General features: G+C 38.6%; 1 protein-coding gene across 1 annotated transcript in view; it reads right to left on the reverse strand.

Annotated features, from left to right (window-relative positions):
- Positions 1-54: 54 nt before the first annotated feature.
- Positions 55-18,064, reverse strand: part of LOC138305142 (inter-alpha-trypsin inhibitor heavy chain H3-like) — a 34,609-nt gene continuing 16,599 nt past the window's right edge. The window contains 12 exon segments of the mRNA XM_069245548.1: positions 55-1,740; positions 3,814-4,215; positions 4,483-4,596; positions 6,241-6,321; positions 6,753-6,825; positions 9,109-9,818; positions 10,130-10,421; positions 10,669-10,832; positions 11,156-11,387; positions 11,390-11,411; positions 11,756-11,869; positions 12,278-12,435. Of these exon segments, the coding sequence (XP_069101649.1) occupies positions 1,448-1,740; positions 3,814-4,215; positions 4,483-4,596; positions 6,241-6,321; positions 6,753-6,825; positions 9,109-9,818; positions 10,130-10,421; positions 10,669-10,832; positions 11,156-11,387; positions 11,390-11,411; positions 11,756-11,869; positions 12,278-12,435 (2,655 nt within the window). The 3' untranslated portion in view covers positions 55-1,447.

The raw sequence follows: 18,064 nt of genomic DNA on the forward strand, positions 1-18,064 counted from the left end.
ACTAGTAGCGATGTTCCCAGCAAATGTGATAAAATATCAGTTAAACACACAAAATCGTAAATGATAATACTTTTATTTCGTCAGAATTGTATCAAAATTAGCCAGTTAACTAAAATATTTCAATGCATATGTTTAAGAAGAACTATTGTCGACATATTTAGGTTTTGAGACCAAGCTTTATCACTGTTAATAGTGTCTAAATCTTTACTTTCCTGTAAGAAATAATCAAGCACCGACTATTCTGAAATGGAGCAGTATAGACCAATAAAACCAGATTTACCATAAAAAACCCATCCCCTTGCTTAGCAACCTTATCATGTCACCTTATATATGATTATTCTTTTTACATTAAGGTTGATTAAAATATTGTTCGTAGCTCGTCCTTACGTCATTAACATACATATCCAGAACAAATGATGCCATATGACGGTAAATTAAGTCCTCAATATATGTTACATGATATGAACTTAAACGCGATATCGAGTTATGCTGAATGCCATATAGATTCAGGTTCAGTGTTCGTTTGTATAATACCTATAATATCTGAAGTAACGACTTATGAACATATCTCCATTGTTGTTTGTAACTCAATCATATCTAAACATGAGGGAACTCGCGATTTGAAAATATAATTGCAAAATTATTTTGCTGTCATTTCCATATCAACGATATCATATGTATTACAATGAGGTGATCATCGATGGTAGATTAATTCTAGATGACATAGGTTACTTAGTACTCCACAATGTAACACACAGGGAAATCTACTTATCGTACGCTACACATACCATCATCCTTTCGAACTCTTGGCAACATTATATACAAAACAGGACTACCAAAAGAGTCGATTTTCTTGGAAACAAATATGACTATCACTTCCACGATGCACCATTTCACTGAAACCAAGAAATCTCCCTTTGTGCATTTGTTATGACTTCAAGTGAATCATTATTATCCTTTTATCCGCATCAATTTGATATCTTGTCTAACTGTCTAATTAATGTTAAACATATGGTAAAACAACACATCCACACAATGGTTACATGTTTATGTATTGCAATGCATTGTCTATGCCATTATTCCAATTCCTCTACTACCAGAAAACTTTATGAAAGCATGAACACATAACATAAAACTCGTCAAATAGATATCATGGATTGCCTTATAAAATCTGGCATCATCTAACATATGTACAATGCACGTGCAACACAAACGACATACACGTTGACAGAGAACCCATGAAGCCCTATCGAGAATATCATAGCGAGGAAATAGAGCCAGTAGTCTCATCTGCCTGTAGTCATCACGGAAATTACTATATCATCAAAGATATAAATCATCAATGTCGTTGTATATCTACACCGTATATTAGCGTAGATATCACAGTATATGGTATACTACAATTGCATTATCACATATAACCCCTCTATCGCCATTTTGTTTTAGGTCACTGTGTGCCGCTGACAGGCTTGATTCGTTTCCGGCGCCCTTTCCGTTTTGTGGTTGAGTGTTTATCACGTACTAAATAGTCTTTATAGCTACCATCCAGAAGTTTCTTTCCATTCCGCTGTACCATCCAACATGGTGTGTCTCTATTAGTTGCTAAATTTAGACGTGTACCCAGAGTAGCCGTAAGTTTCCTTGTCTTTTTCGTGTTTCCTCTCACTAGAAGTTTACCCCTTGTCTTACCGTCGACCTTTTTAGTTTTCTTCAGTGATATACGTCTGTGTAGTAGTTGGCCTATGACAAGAAAATAAGGAGAAATAAAGAAAATGATGCATGTAGGAAAAACTCCCAAAAGTATCAAACGTGGGCTAAAGAACACCAATTAATAAGTAGACCATTGACTCTCACTTTGACTAGTGCTTGTACTTATTAAACACATCCAACAACCAATACAAGCACGTAAATAAATCAATCCTGTTTTATATGACAGCTATGTACATTCGATAAACAATACGATAGTTATATTTATTCAATAATAATTCAGGTTTATATTACGCCTTTATTGATACATGTAAACATATATACAATTTATAAACATTTGTCGTGAGAGTATCTAGGGTAAAGCGCAGCATATATCAATTAATGTGATAACTTTATTGGTGCAAATGCAAATCCGACATATAAATGTGGTTAGTTATTTTGAATCTGCACTGAACAACTTGTTTTATGATACTATATATGCAATAAATTGCACTATCTAATTTAATGACACACAATAGTGCGGTTGTTGAGTTCAAAGTTAGAACATGGGGCAGAAATAAGTCGTATATTCGTTATGGAAATCTATTAGTATACGTGTAGAATATTGGACACAAAGATGTCGTTTGTTGAATTCAAAAGAAGAATATGGGACATAAATAAGCCGTATAATTCTGATATTTTTTGGGCCTTTACTTGACATGATTAGCTGTTAGCTGCTGTTTCTAGTGATATTTGTTTATATTATATTTTATCACTAGAGGCCCATGGGCCTTAACGGTCACCTGATATTTGATACAAATTAGTTATGTCATTTACTAGCCAACTGATGTCTTTTGTTCACGAAATAGGAACATAGATCTAATAGGTCTACATACAAAGTTTCATTAAGCTTGGTGCATATTAACTAACATTATCGTATTAACAAGGTTCAATAATTATTGTAAATGCAATAACTCCATTATTAAGTTAGAGTCGAATCAAGCTGATTTTCGAACTTGTTGGAGATCTTTCCAATGTTAGTTTACATACAAATTCAAAACAAGCTGGGTGCATATTTTCTCAAGTTATCATTCTCACAAGGTCCATTAATTATTAGTGCAAAGGGCAATAACTCCGTACGTTACAGTAAAATCAAGCTGATTTTCGATTTCGTCTGAGATCTTTCCAATGTTAGTAGTCTACATACAAATTTCCATTAAGCTCAGTTTTTATTTACTCAATTTTTCATGTTCACAATGTTCATTAATTATAATTGCAAAGGGCAAAACCTGCGTAAGTTACAATCTTATCAGGCTGATTTTCAAACTTGTCCGAGATCATCCCAATGTTAGTCTAAGTACAGCTGAGTGCATATCTATCCAATTTATCGTATTAACAAGGTCCAATAATAATCATTTATGCAAAGGGAAATAACTCTGTCAATTACCATCGAATCAAGCTGATTTTCAAACCCGTCCGAGATCGTCCCAATATTAGTCTACATACAAAGTTTCATTGAGTTCAGTTTATATTTACTAAAGGTATCACTTTGACACGGTCCAATATAATAATTATCAATGCAAAGGGCAATACCTCAATAAATTACCGTTGAATCAACTTGATTTTGAAACGCGCCTGAAATCTTTAGCATACAAAGTTGCGTTAAGCTCGCTTCATATTTACTCAAGTTATCGTGTTCACAAGGTACAATAATGAGTTTTAGTGCAAAGGGCAATGACTCCGAAATTACTGTCGAATAAAGTTGATTTTTGAACTCGTCCGAGATCATTCCACTGTTAGTCTACGTATAAATTTTTATAAGCTATACGTTTTTATAAGTTATAAAAGCTCAGTTTATATTTTCTCAAGTTATCGCGTTCACAAGGAAATGTTAACGCACATCACACACGGACGACGCACGACGCACGGACCTATGGTCAGGTGACCCTAAAAGCAAAATAAAGGTGTGATAGTTTACAGGTAAACTAAAATAGGTTTTAACGCTAACCTGGAATCCCTTCCATTTACCTGGGTTTTGAACGCTTACCACTTTCCATTACCCATTTACCTAGATTTTGAACGTTTACCTAAAATACCATTATCCAATTACCTGGGTTAAACGCTTACCTAGAATCCCATGTGTGTGCCATGAGAATCCCTTCTCCTCCACGATATAAAATCCCAGGAATGGCACCTTGCCCATCCTCAGCTGGGATTTGGTCCTCATGTGCCGAATGACCAGGAGGAGTACTTTGTTCGGGAATATGATGGCGATCTGCTGCCCTGTTCCGTCCGTCACAACTTTTGTCTTATGGGATTTTAAAGCCTCAGAACTCCTCCAAGTATATAGCTGACCGTCCATAGTCCAGTTGGTCGGTGTGAAGGATAACTTTGTTTTCATACCTTCGATTCCTATTTCTCCAATGTAGGTTTTTGTCTCCCTAGGCGAGTCAGTAGAACTTTCTTTCCTCTTTTTCCGTGACTTTGACCTTTCCTTGTTAGATATTATGGCTGCTGTGACTGTAATGCCTATAACAAAATAGATATAATAGAGATAATAATTTTGTCCAAACGATGGAAATGATATAAGGTGTATCTACATCTTAGAACTAATTGCCCCTTTCATTTAGTTAAAGTACGTTGATCTTTATATATGAAGCAATCAATGGTGAGAATGCACGAACAGCGATGCCAATTTTGCCTTTATGGGCTGATAAAGTAATTTTAAGTCAATGAAAATGCTGGTAACAATACATTATTTTACAGTATGTGAATGCTAATTCACAGAGTAGATACCTGACACTTGATCAGAGACAAGATTGAGTCGATCACCAGGCTGTCCCATAATGTCGAAACATACTGAAGTGTCCAGTCCCTTCACGTGCACGATAAAATGGGGGTCACTATCCACTGAAAGAAAGTGGATTAATGTCATGATAAAGACAATATTTACATAAGGTTTAATAACATTGTAGTCTAGTCGAATCAGTAATCGTAGAGCCTAAATTCATTCAAATGCGTACATTATAGGATTGGTTGCACAGGTCGTACTCTTAATACTAAGATAAACACATTTGTGGTAAGACGGTTCTATCACCAACCCGACTGACATAAATTAGTTGCGGTTACCGATCGTGTGGTCGCCAAGGGAAATGCCGCTCTGGTCATGCGTGTGTTTTATAATTTACGTTTTAATCTGACACTTTCTACACACTTCCTCACCACACAGAATTAATATGACACATATTAATGTGTTACACGATTTATATCCATCTATAGTATCGCGTAATCGGTACACACGCAACTATCTTTATCAAACGATATTCTTCAAAACCTACTCTCACAGTCTACTTTTCCAATAATTTCATCAGTTTTAATCAATATAGAAGAATTGATAGACAATTTGATTAGAATTTGAGATAACAAATTGAGAATTATCATAGTCGAAGTGACATACTATATCGAACCTCTGTTGCTGACTAATACTTTTGAATTTGTCGATATTGATTTCGTTCTAATTTCATTTTATCAATTAAAATCATAACATGTAGGATGAACAACGCCAAGATACGTCGGTGTCTAACCAAATGTTTGCATCTGGTTTTAAATATGGTTACTATAGGAACATATTAAGTAATACGACAGACTGAGGTAGTGTACCGTGACTAACTCTGACTGAATAGACCAACCAGGCAGGTAGAGAGATACCAAAAGGTTACTGTAAAAACATAAGTGTACAATGACTAACTCTGACTGAATAGACAACCAGGCAGGTAGAGAGATCCCAAAGGGTTACTGCAGAAACATAAGTGTACAGTGACTAAATCTGACTGAATAGAAAACCAGACAGGTAGAGAGATACCAAAGGGTTACTGTAGGCTACAAACATAAGTTTACAATGACTAACTCTGACTGAATAGACCAACCAGGCAGGTAGAGAGATCCCAAAGGGTTACTGTAGAAACATATGTGTACAATGACTAAATCTCACTGAATAGACAACCAGACAGGTAGAGAGATACCAAAGGGTTACTGTAGGCTACAAACATATGTGTACAATGACTAAATCTCACAGAATAGACCAACCAGGCAGGTAGAGAGATCCCAAAGGGTTACTGTAGAAACATATGTGTACAATGACTAAATCTCACTGAATAGACAACCAGGCAGGTAGAGAGATACCAAAAGGTTGCTGTAAAACAAACAAAATGTATTAGTGAAGTTTCAATACCAGCCTGACATTGCTATAGTCACGAGAATTATATTTCTTTGTTTGATTACCCTCCTTTAAATATCCAGGGTAATGTAAGGACGATCTCACATAATGTGGTGTGTTGCGTGTATAACCTGCGTGGTGTGTTGTAGGAGACGGTGGTATATTCGTAGCCAGCTATATATATTTATATAGATCAAAAAACACTATAAAACGAAGAAAGTTTGGCTCCACTCTCTACGCTGTAACTGAAGAGATATTGACGTTTACATTTCTAAACATGTAAATTTATACCAGGAAGCTTTGTGCCGCATACAGCAATAATAAATCAAAACTCTTACCAAAAGATGGTGACTTGCCGATAAGTGCCTGCCCCGGAGTAGGACTCGGCTGCCAAGCAGATTTGTTCTTTTTCTCATCTTCTGCAAAAGTTGTGAATATACATAAGTATGCTCATTTGAAGTAAGTATTTCAAGCATTTGTTACACGCTTGTGACATCAAACTACGTTAAAGCAATTCAATTTTGCTTGCGAGAAATATCCGCGGATTAAAGGCGATGGTAATTCGTGGGGTATCAAAATAAGTGATGAAGACAATGGGCTGGTTTTTATTGAACAATCACATTGTACGATGAACACAGATTTCCAATTTTAGATAGACATAAATTTAGATATAGATCACTAGTAAATCGGTTATAAAGCACTTCTTTATCTCTTCACTAACGATTATTCTCTAACGCCCTTTCCTACGTATAACAAATGCTTTGTATTTTGTCTCCTTTAGAAACAATCACTCAGAGCAATATTGGGTAAATTATCGGGATAGACGCACTAGAGCCTAACGTCTGCTCACCATCGGGGTCCACCATAGTTTCCTGCTCTGGTTTCGTGACCACCATTGACGTCAGAGGGGTTACGAAATTATACTGTAATAGACAATCAGCGTTATAATATATAGAAGTCAGAGGGCTCACGAAAGTATACCCTAATACAAAATCAACGCTATGTAACGTTTGAGTACTGGGGTGATACAATGAATTACTGGAATAAATAAGTCCACTAGAAATGAGATTTCGTTTGTTTCACTGTAAATGAAGATCTCGGGGATCTGCTGATGAGAGTGAGACATATTGTTGTCGGCATTGTAAAAGATAACTGTCATGCAAAACACTTGCTGTATGTGCTGTCGTCTGTGATTGGTTTTAATGCTGGTATCTAAGCGACAAGACCAGCTGTATGTGTTGTCGTCTGTGATTGGTTATAATGCTTGTATCTAAGCGACAAGACCAGCTATATGTGCTGTCGTCTGCGATTGGTTAAAATGCTGGAATCTATGCGACAAGAGCAACAGTATATGTTGTCATCTGTGATTGGTTATGATGCTTGTATCTAAGCGACAAGACCAGCTGTATGTGTTATCGTCTGTCATTGGTTATAATGCTGGTATCTAAGCGACAAAACCAGCTGTATGTGTTGTCGTCTGCGATTGGTTAAAATGCTGGTATCTAAGCGACAAGACCAACAGTATGTGCTGTCGTCTGCGATTGGTTAAAATGCTGGTATCTAAGCGACAAGACCAACAGTATGTGTTGTCATCTGTGATTGGTTATAATGCTTGTATCTAAGTGACAAGACCAGCTGTATGTGTTATCATCTGTGATTGGTTATAATGCTGGTATCTAAGCGACAAAACCAGCTGTATGTGTTGTCGTCTGCGATTGGTTAAAATGCTGGTATCTAAGCGACAAGACCAACAGTATGTGCTGTCGTATTTGATTGTTTATAATGCTGGTATCTAAGCGACAAGACCAACAGTATGTGTTGTCGTCTGCGATTGGTTAAAATGCTGGTATCTAAGCGACAAGACCAGCTGTATGTGCTGTCGTCTACGATTGGTTAAAATGCTGGTATCTGAGCGACAAGACAAACAGTATGTGCTGTCGTCTGTGATTGGTTATAATGCTGGTATCTAAGCGACAAGACCGACAGTATGTGCTGTCGTCTTTGATTGGTTATAATGCTTGTATCTAAGCGACAAGTCCAGCTGTATGTGCTGTCGTCTTTGATTGGTTAAAATGCTGGTATCTAAGCGACAAGACCAACAGTATATGTTGTCGTCTGTGATTGGTTATAATGCTGGTATCTAAGCGACAAGACCAGTTGTATGTGCTGTCGTCTGTGATTGGTTAAAATGGTGGTATCTAAGCGACAAGACCAGCTGCATGTGCTGTCGTTTGTGATTGGTTATAATGCTGGTATCCAAGCCACAAGACCAGCTGTATGTCCTGTCGTCTGTGATTGGTTATAATGCTGGTATCCAAGCCACAAGACCAACTGTATCATATGTTGTCGTCGTCTGTAATTGGTTATAATGCTGGTATCCAAGCCACAAGATCAGCTGTATGTGCTGTCATTGGTGATTGGTTATAATGCTGGTATCCAAGCTACAAGACCAGCTGTATGTGTTGTCGTCTGTGATTGGTTATTATGCTAGTATCCAAGCCACAATACCAGCTGTATGTGTTGTCGTCTGTATTTGGTTATAATGCTGGTATCTAAGCGACAAGACCAGCTGTATGTGCTGTCGTCTGTGATTGGTTATAATGCTGGTATCCAAGCCACAAGACCAACAGTATCATGTGTTGTCGTCTGTGATTGGTTATAATGCTGGTATCCAAGCGACAAGACCAACTGTATCATGTGTTGTCGTCTGTGATTGGTTATAATGCTGGTATCCAAGCGACAAGACCAACTGTATCATGTGTTGTCGTCTGTGATTGGTTATAATGCTGGTATCCAAGCCAGAAGACAAACTGTATCATGTGTTGTCGTCTGTGATTGGTTATTATGCTGGTATCCAAGCCACAAGACCAGCTGTATCATGTGTTGTCGTCTGTGATTGGTAATAATGCCGGTATCCAAGCCATAAGACCAGCTGTATCATGTGTTGTCGTCTGTGTTTGGTTATAATGCTGGTATCCACGCGACAAGACCAGATGTATGTGCCGTCGTCTGTGATTGGTTATAATGCTGGTATCCAAGCCACAAAACCAGCTGTACCGTGTGTTGTCGTCTGTGATTGGTTATAATGCTGGTATCCAAGCCACAAGACCAATTGTATCATGTGTTGTCATCTGTGATTGGTTATAATGCTGGTATCCAAGCGACAAGACCAACTGCATCATGTGTTGTCGTCTTTGATTGGTTACCTTTAGGGCTAGTTGTGTGGCCCTCTCCTTGATCTCGTCCCGGATAGTCTGGTTGGTCTCTCTCAGTCGGTCGTCCAGTAGTTGTTTAATAGTAACGTAAGCCCATATCCTCTCGGCAATGTCCGTAAAGTTCACACCTGGCTGTGATTCTCCGTCAAAAGACGTCATATCAATGTCATTCACAATAGAATTTCCGGATGACCGTAACTCCAACAGACCGTTAGAGCTCTCTCCGAATATAGAAACGGGTATATCTGTCATAGCCGTGTCCACCAACTGTCCGGTCACAATCAGCTCTGACCCGGCAAAATAGTTAGGAAATATCACATTGGAAATGGTATTCTTTATCACAGTGTCATCTAAATATCGGAATGTAACGTTAGATACGAGAACTGACGAGACTTCGTCGTAGAAACCGGTAAGTTGAATATCGGCATCAGACGCCTCGTATATTTTGCGGGCAAACCCATTGTTTTGTAGGGAGAGACGCTTCAGGAAGTCGAAGTCTGCCCCTTCCCCGAATGACAGAGAGAAGACCGGCACACCGTCCGTATTAAGAGATTTGATATTGGCGAGGATTTTGTTGACGTTGGTCTCGCCAGCGGTTGGTTCTCCGTCGGTTAGAAAGATGAGGATGGGGACACTGTCGTCAGAGCTGTCGTCAAGGACATCTTCAATCCCCTGAGTCACAGCACTGTTTATATTGGTCCCTGTGGAAGACAACATGGATCGTATCAAGACGCTCGAGAAACATTACTTAATTTTGTAAACTCTACAGGAAATAATACAGAGATTAAGAGTTGCTATAGATTGGTAAATTCCTGCGTATGACAAACAAACCAAGGCCATATACCTTTTCATCAGAATAGTCGATATGATGTTAGAAATGCAGCATTTACTGTATAAACTTTGTCAGGGATAAACAGTTTGTTTTTCAAAATTCGGATAATTGACCAAAGTCTGAACTGACCCGACTGGGCCTTAGTGACATGCTATCGAAATGGAGCTGTTGTATACTTACAGCCGTCAGCCACCAGATTTTTGACGTAAGTCTTGGCCGAGGCTATGGACTCTTGGGTGACCGGAACAGCCGACATACCGTCCTGCCATTTTTGAATGTCACCATCAAACTCGATAATATTGAACTTGTCTCCTTCGCTAAGATCGTCGAGGATTTCTATCATTGCTGTCTGCATCTGTTCCATCTTTATCCCTAACATCGACCCACTGGTATCCAAGATGAACAGAATTCGTCTGCGCATGCGCTCCAGCCCATGAGGAGCGAAGAAATGGACAAAATAACCGTTCACAACCTAATAATAAAAGAGAGTAAATTATTGCATTTTATATCAAAACGTGTAAATTGTTGTTGTCAGAGGATGAAATAGTGCTGAGTTCACAAGGGACGTGGATTGGAGATAATTATGACGACTTTTATGTATTTGTCTATATCCCCGGATATTTCATAAGTAGTAACTTTTAACTTTCCATTCATTATCTGTGTAGAGACCCTCGAAGCACATGATTTCATATTAACAATAGACAGGAGATGACACCTACCAAAACGTCCCCTGCATCCAACCGTCTGTCCACGTCATACTCTACTACAAACAGACCAGAGAGTCCTTGCTGTGATACAAGACTTTGCTCTTGAGCAGACGGCTCGTACAGAATATGGGCGGACGTCGAAGATGGACGACTCACGTCGGCCAGCCGATTCTGTTCTGTCAAAGAAAGGTACGACATACGTTTAGGATCACAGCAGTTTTATCGTAAACGCTCGTTTTACATGGTATGTGTATCATGAACGTTTTAACCGAGTAAAGGGGTGTAACTCTGATTGTATTATTGCTGTTTTCAACAAACCAAATTCATTTCCAGTTCACAAGGAAAGCTGGACAAGTAGTATATAATAAGAATGAATTAAAAGAACACCTGTTGACATTACGACGAGAAACTAATAACTAAACATACGCTTGTTGTTGTATACACCTGACTCAACTACATCAGTGAGGAATGGCGCCAAGAAACCAATAACTAAATATACCTATACTGTTATAGTTGATAAGGACATCGTCTCGCAACGGAGGGACTCGGAGGTACGTGATTTGACGAGATTCCTGAATATAAACTTCGACCCGGAAGTCGTTGACGATCTGCCTGGGCCGGATGTAAATAGTGTGGTCGTAACTTCCGCGCCGCCGCTGTAGCAGTTCGTTGTAGGTCAAAGTGAACTTGATCTTGGCCTGAGCAGCCACATTTACGGAAACTTTAAATCTTTAAATCGATTCGTATCTCGAGGTCTGTTGTAAATAAAGGAGGTACGTAAACATTGACATATGTATATGTAACGTCCATAATAAATTTGCTATCACGTGTGCTTGTTAAGAAAAGCTAAAGGATGCAGCTTTCAACACTTTCCGAACTGCTTTGAATCTATATGAAACCATTGTAAGATTAACAGGAAATAGTGGAGTCTTTTATTTGAAATTACTATGAAAATCTTAATTCTATATAAACAAATCAGGTAATTATTTCTGTTTGATCTTTTTATTCTCATTAAAGTGTATTGTAATTAGATACATAATATCTACAGAAGAATTTATCAGGTCAGATACATAATATTATGTAAAATACCGATACTTACTTGTTTGTAGAAATGTGACCGGCTGACTGGCCTTTCTTCTTTGCTTTGTCGTATTGCGACTTGGCTGCTTCTCTCTCCTTCACCACCCCCGGGTACACTACCCCGCCGATCTCTCTGTGGCCAAATAAATAAATGTTTCCATAAGTGCCAAAGTTATTTTTCCAACTTTGCATGAATAAGCGGTGCACCACCGACAGATACATCAACCCTGAATACATCACCCACAGATAAATAAACCCCGGGTAAACTATCCATAAATGTACCACTCCAGGTACCCAACTGAATGTACAACCACAAGTACATTAGTACACGATTCCCGTGTACACGACCTACATGCGCACTAACCACGGAAATGCCAACCCTGGGTGAAACATCCCCGGATGTATCAGTCAAGAATACCATACACAATGCTCTTCCATTTTTTCTATGGTCGAATTAAATACATACAATATTAATCAGTTTCGTAATAAAGAAAAATTGCAGTGTTAAAATGCTTCTTGTACTATTGACAAGTCGACGTACAATGTAAAGTTCGTGATGTAGGCAGCGTCCGGAAGTGTGACGTCAAACGTTGTCTCGTGATCGGCAATGTCGGCGTTAGCGATGGAGCTGTAGACAGTCGTGGTGGCAAAGCGGAACCGGATATCAGACCGAATGTGGAGAGAGGTGATGGAGGGATTCTGAAATACACAAAAGTTGATGTAAGAAATAGAAAAATCATCTATTTGAATCATATCATGAAATGACCTGATATGAAGTATGGATCAGGCACGCTTTTGTACTAAATATGGAAGCTGCATGTTCATCTATCAACAATGAAATGACCCTGATATGTTATGGATCAGGCACGCTTTGTACTAGATATGGAAGCTGTATGTTCAATCTATCAACAATGAAATGACCCTGATATGTATGGATCAGACACGCTTTGTACTAGATATGGAAGCTGTATGTTCATCTATCAACAATGAAATGACCCTGATATGTATGGATCAGACACGCTTTGTACTAGATATGGAAGCTGTATGTTCATCTATCAACAATGAAATGACCCTGATATGTATGGATCAGACACGCTTTGTACTAGATATGGAAGCTGTATGTTCATCTATCAACACTGAAATGACCCTGATATGTATGGATCAGACACGCTTTGTACTAGATATGGAAGCTGCATGTTCATCTATCAACACTGAAATGACCCTGATATGTATGGATCAGGCACGCTTTGTACTAGATATGGAAGCTGCATGTTCATCTATCAACAATGAAATGACTCTGATATGTATGGATCAGGCACGCTTTGTACTAGATATGGAAGCTGATGTTCATCTATCAACAATGAAATGACCCTGATATGTATGGATCAGACACGCTTTGTACTAGATATGGAAGCTGTATGTTCATCTATCAACAATGAAATGACCCTGATATGTATGGATCAGACACGCTTTGTACTAGATATGGAAGCTGTATGTTCATCTATCAACAATGAAATGACCCTGATATGTATGGATCAGACACGCTTTGTACTAGATATGGAAGCTGTATTTCATCTATCAACAATGAAATGACCCTGATATGTATGGATCAGACACGCTTTGTTGAATGATTCTAATGAATGACGATGTATGATACCTTGGTATAATGGAAGCTGTATGTTCATCTATCAACACTGAAATGACCCTGATATGTATGGATCAGGCACGCTTTGTACTAGATATGGAAGCTGCATGTTCATCTATCAACACTGAAATGACCCTGATATGTATGGATCAGGCACGCTTTGTACTAGATATGGAAGCTGTATGTTCATCTATCAACACTGAAATGACCCTGATATGTATGGATCAGGCACGCTTTGTACTAGATATGGAAGCTGTATGTTCATCTATCAACACTGAAATGACCCTGATATGTATGGATCAGGCACGCTTTGTACTAGATATGGAAGCTGTATGTTCATCTATCAACAATGAAATGACCCTGATATGTATGGATCAGGCACGCTTTGTACTAGATATGGAAGCTGAATGTTCATCTATCAACAATGAAATGACCCTGATATGTATGGATCAGGCACGCTTTGTACTAGATATGGAAGCTGCATGTTCATCTATCAACAATGAAATGACCCTGATATGTATGGATCAGACACGCTTTGTACTAGATATGGAAGCTGTATGTTCATCTATCAACACTGAAATGACCCTGATATGTATGGATCAGGCACGCTTTGTACTAGATATGGAAGCTGTATGTTCATCTATCAACACTGAAATGACCCTGATATGTATGGATCAGGCACGCTTTGTACTAGATATGGAAGCTGTATGTTTCATCTATCAACACTGAAATGACCCTGATATGTATGGATCAGACACGCTTTGTACTAGATATGGAAGCTGCATGTTCATCTATCAACAATGAAATGACCCTGATATGTATGGATCAGGCACGCTTTGTACTAGATATGGAAGCTGCATGTTCATCTATCAACAATGAAATGACCTGATATGTATGGATCAGGCACGCTTTGTACTAGATATGGAAGCTGTATGTTCATCTATCAACAATGAAATGACCCTGATATGTATGGATCAGGCACGCTTTGTACTAGATATGGAAGCTGTATGTTCATCTATCAACAATGAAATGACCCTGATATGTATGGATCAGACACGCTTTGTACTAAATATGGAAGCTGCATGTTCATCTATCAACAATGAAATGACCCTGATATGTATGGATCAGACACGCTTTGTACTAGATATGGAAGCTGTATGTTCATCTATCAACACTGAAATGACTCTGATATGTATGGATCAGACACGCTTTGTACTAGATATGGAAGCTGCATGTTCATCTATCAACAATGAAATGACTCTGATATGTATGGATCAGACACGCTTTGTACTAGATATGGAAGCTGCATGTTCATCTATCAACACTGAAATGACCCTGATATGTATGGATCAGACACGCTTTGTACTAGATATGGAAGCTGCATGTTCATCTATCAACACTGAAATGACCCTGATATGTATGGATCAGACACGCTTTGTACTAGATATGGAAGCTGTATGTTCATCTATCAACAATGAAATGACTCTGATATGTATGGATCAGGCACGCTTTGTACTAGATATGGAAGCTGCATGTTCATCTATCAACAATGAAATGACCCTGATATGTATGGATCAGGCACGCTTTGTACTAGATATGGAAGCTGCATGTTCATCTATCAACAATGAAATGACCCTGATATGTATGGATCAGACACGCTTTGTACTAGATATGGAAGCTGCATGTTCATCTATCAACACTGAAATGACCCTGATATGTATGGATCAGACACGCTTTGTACTAGATATGGAAGCTGCATGTTCATCTATCAACACTGAAATGACCCTGATATGTATGGATCAGGCACGCTTTGTACTAGATATGGAAGCTGAATGTTCATCTATCAACACTGAAATGACCCTGATATGTATGGATCAGGCACGCTTTGTACTAGATATGGAAGCTGCATGTTCATCTATCAACACTGAAATGACCCTGATATGTATGGATCAGGCACGCTTTGTACTAGATATGGAAGCTGTATGTTCATCTATCAACACTGAAATGACCCTGATATGTATGGATCAGACACGCTTTGTACTAGATATGGAATATGTTCATCTATCAACATGAAATGACCCTGATATGTATGGATCAGGCACGCTTTGTACTAGATATGGAAGCTGATGTTCATCTATCAACACTGAAATGACCCTGATATGTATGGATCAGGCACGCTTTGTACTAGATATGGAAGCTGCATGTTCATCTATCAACACTGAAATGACCCTGATATGTATGGATCAGGCACGCTTTGTACTAGATATGGAAGCTGCATGTTCATCTATCAACAATGAAATGACCCTGATATGTATGGATCAGGCACGCTTTGTACTAGATATGGAAGCTGCATGTTCATCTATCAACACTGAAATGACTCTGATATGTATGGATCAGGCACGCTTTGTACTAGATATGGAAGCTGCATGTTCATCTATCAACAATGAAATGACCTGATATATGTATGGATCAGACACGCTTTGTACTAGATATGGAAGCTGCATGTTCATCTATCAACACTGAAATGACTCTGATATGTATGGATCAGGCACGCTTTGTACTAGATATGGAAGCTGTATGTTCATCTATCAACAATGAAATGACTCTGATATGTATGGATCAGACACGCTTTGTACTAGATATGGAAGCTGATGTTCATCTATCAACAATGAAATGACTCTGATATGTATGGATCAGACACGCTTTGTACTAGATATGGAAGCTGTATGTTCATCTATCAACACTGAAATGACTCTGATATGTATGGATCAGGCACGCTTTGTACTAGATATGGAAGCTGCATGTTCATCTATCAACACTGAAATGACCCTGATATGTATGGATCAGGCACGCTTTGTACTAGATATGGAAGCTGTATGTTCATCTATCAACACTGAAATGACCTGATATGTATGGATCAGGCACGCTTTGTACTAGATATGGAAGCTGTATGTTCATCTATCAACAATGAAATGACCCTGATATGTATGGATCAGGCACGCTTTGTACTAGATATGGAAGCTGTATGTTCATCTATCAACACTGAAATGACCCTGATATGTATGGATCAGGCACGCTTTGTACTAGATATGGAAGCTGTATGTTCATCTATCAACACTGAAATGACCCTGATATGTATGGATCAGGCACGCTTTGTACTAGATATGGAAGCTGCATGTTCATCTATCAACAATGAAATGACCCTGATATGTATGGATCAGGCACGCTTTGTACTAGATATGGAAGCTGTATGTTCATCTATCAACAATGAAATGACCCTGATATGTATGGATCAGACAGGCTTTGTACTAGATATGGAAGCTGTATGTTCATCTATCAACACTGAAATGACCCTGATATGATATGGATCAGACACGCTTTGTACTAGATATGGAAGCTGCATGTTCATCTATCAACAATGAAATGACCCTGATATGTATGGATCAGGCACGCTTTGTACTAGATATGGAAGCTGCATGTTCATCTATCAACACTGAAATGACCCTGATATGTATGGATCAGGCACGCTTTGTACTAGATATGGAAGCTGCATGTTCATCTATCAACACTGAAATGACTCTGATATGTATGGATCAGACACGCTTTGTACTAGATATGGAAGCTGTATGTTCATCTATCAACAATGAAATGACCCTGATATGTATGGATCAGCACGCTTTGTACTAGATATGGAAGCTGCATGTTCATCTATCAACATGAAATGACCCTGATATGTATGGATCAGGCACGCTTTGTACTAGATATGGAAGCTGCATGTTCATCTATCAACAATGAAATGACCCTGATATGTATGGATCAGGCACGCTTTGTACTAGATATGGAAGCTGCATGTTCATCTATCAACACTGAAATGACCCTGATATGTATGGATCAGGCACGCTTTGTACTAGATATGGAAGCTGCATGTTCATCTATCAACACTGAAATGACCCTGATATGTATGGATCAGGCACGCTTTGTACTAGATATGGAAGCTGTATGTTCATCTATCAACACTGAAATGACCCTGATATGTATGGATCAGACACGCTTTGTACTAGATATGGAAGCTGTATGTTCATCTATCAACACTGAAATGACCCTGATATGTATGGATCAGGCACGCTTTGTACTAGATATGGAAGCTGTATGTTCATCTATCAACACTGAAATGACCCTGATATGTATGGATCAGACACGCTTTGTACTAGATATGGAAGCTGTATGTTCATCTATCAACATGAAATGACCCTGATATGTATGGATCAGACACGCTTTGTACTAGATATGGAAGCTGTATTTTCATCTATCAACAATGAAATGACCCTGATATGTATGGATCAGACACGCTTTGTACTAGATATGGAAGCTGCATGTTCATCTATCAACAATGAAATGACCCTGATATGTATGGATCAGGCACGCTTTGTACTAGATATGGAAGCTGAATGTTCATCTATCAACACTGAAATGACCCTGATATGTATGGATCAGGCACGCTTTGTACTAGATATGGAAGCTGCATGTTCATCTATCAACACTGAAATGACCCTGATATGTATGGATCAGACACGCTTTGTACTAGATATGGAAGCTGCATGTTCATCTATCAACAATGAAATGATCCTGATATGTATGGATCAGGCACGCTTTGTACTAGATATGGAAGCTGAATGTTCATCT

Source organism: Argopecten irradians, chromosome 12 (assembly GCF_041381155.1).
Source record: "Argopecten irradians isolate NY chromosome 12, Ai_NY, whole genome shotgun sequence".
Classification (NCBI taxonomy): domain Eukaryota; kingdom Metazoa; phylum Mollusca; class Bivalvia; order Pectinida; family Pectinidae; genus Argopecten; species Argopecten irradians.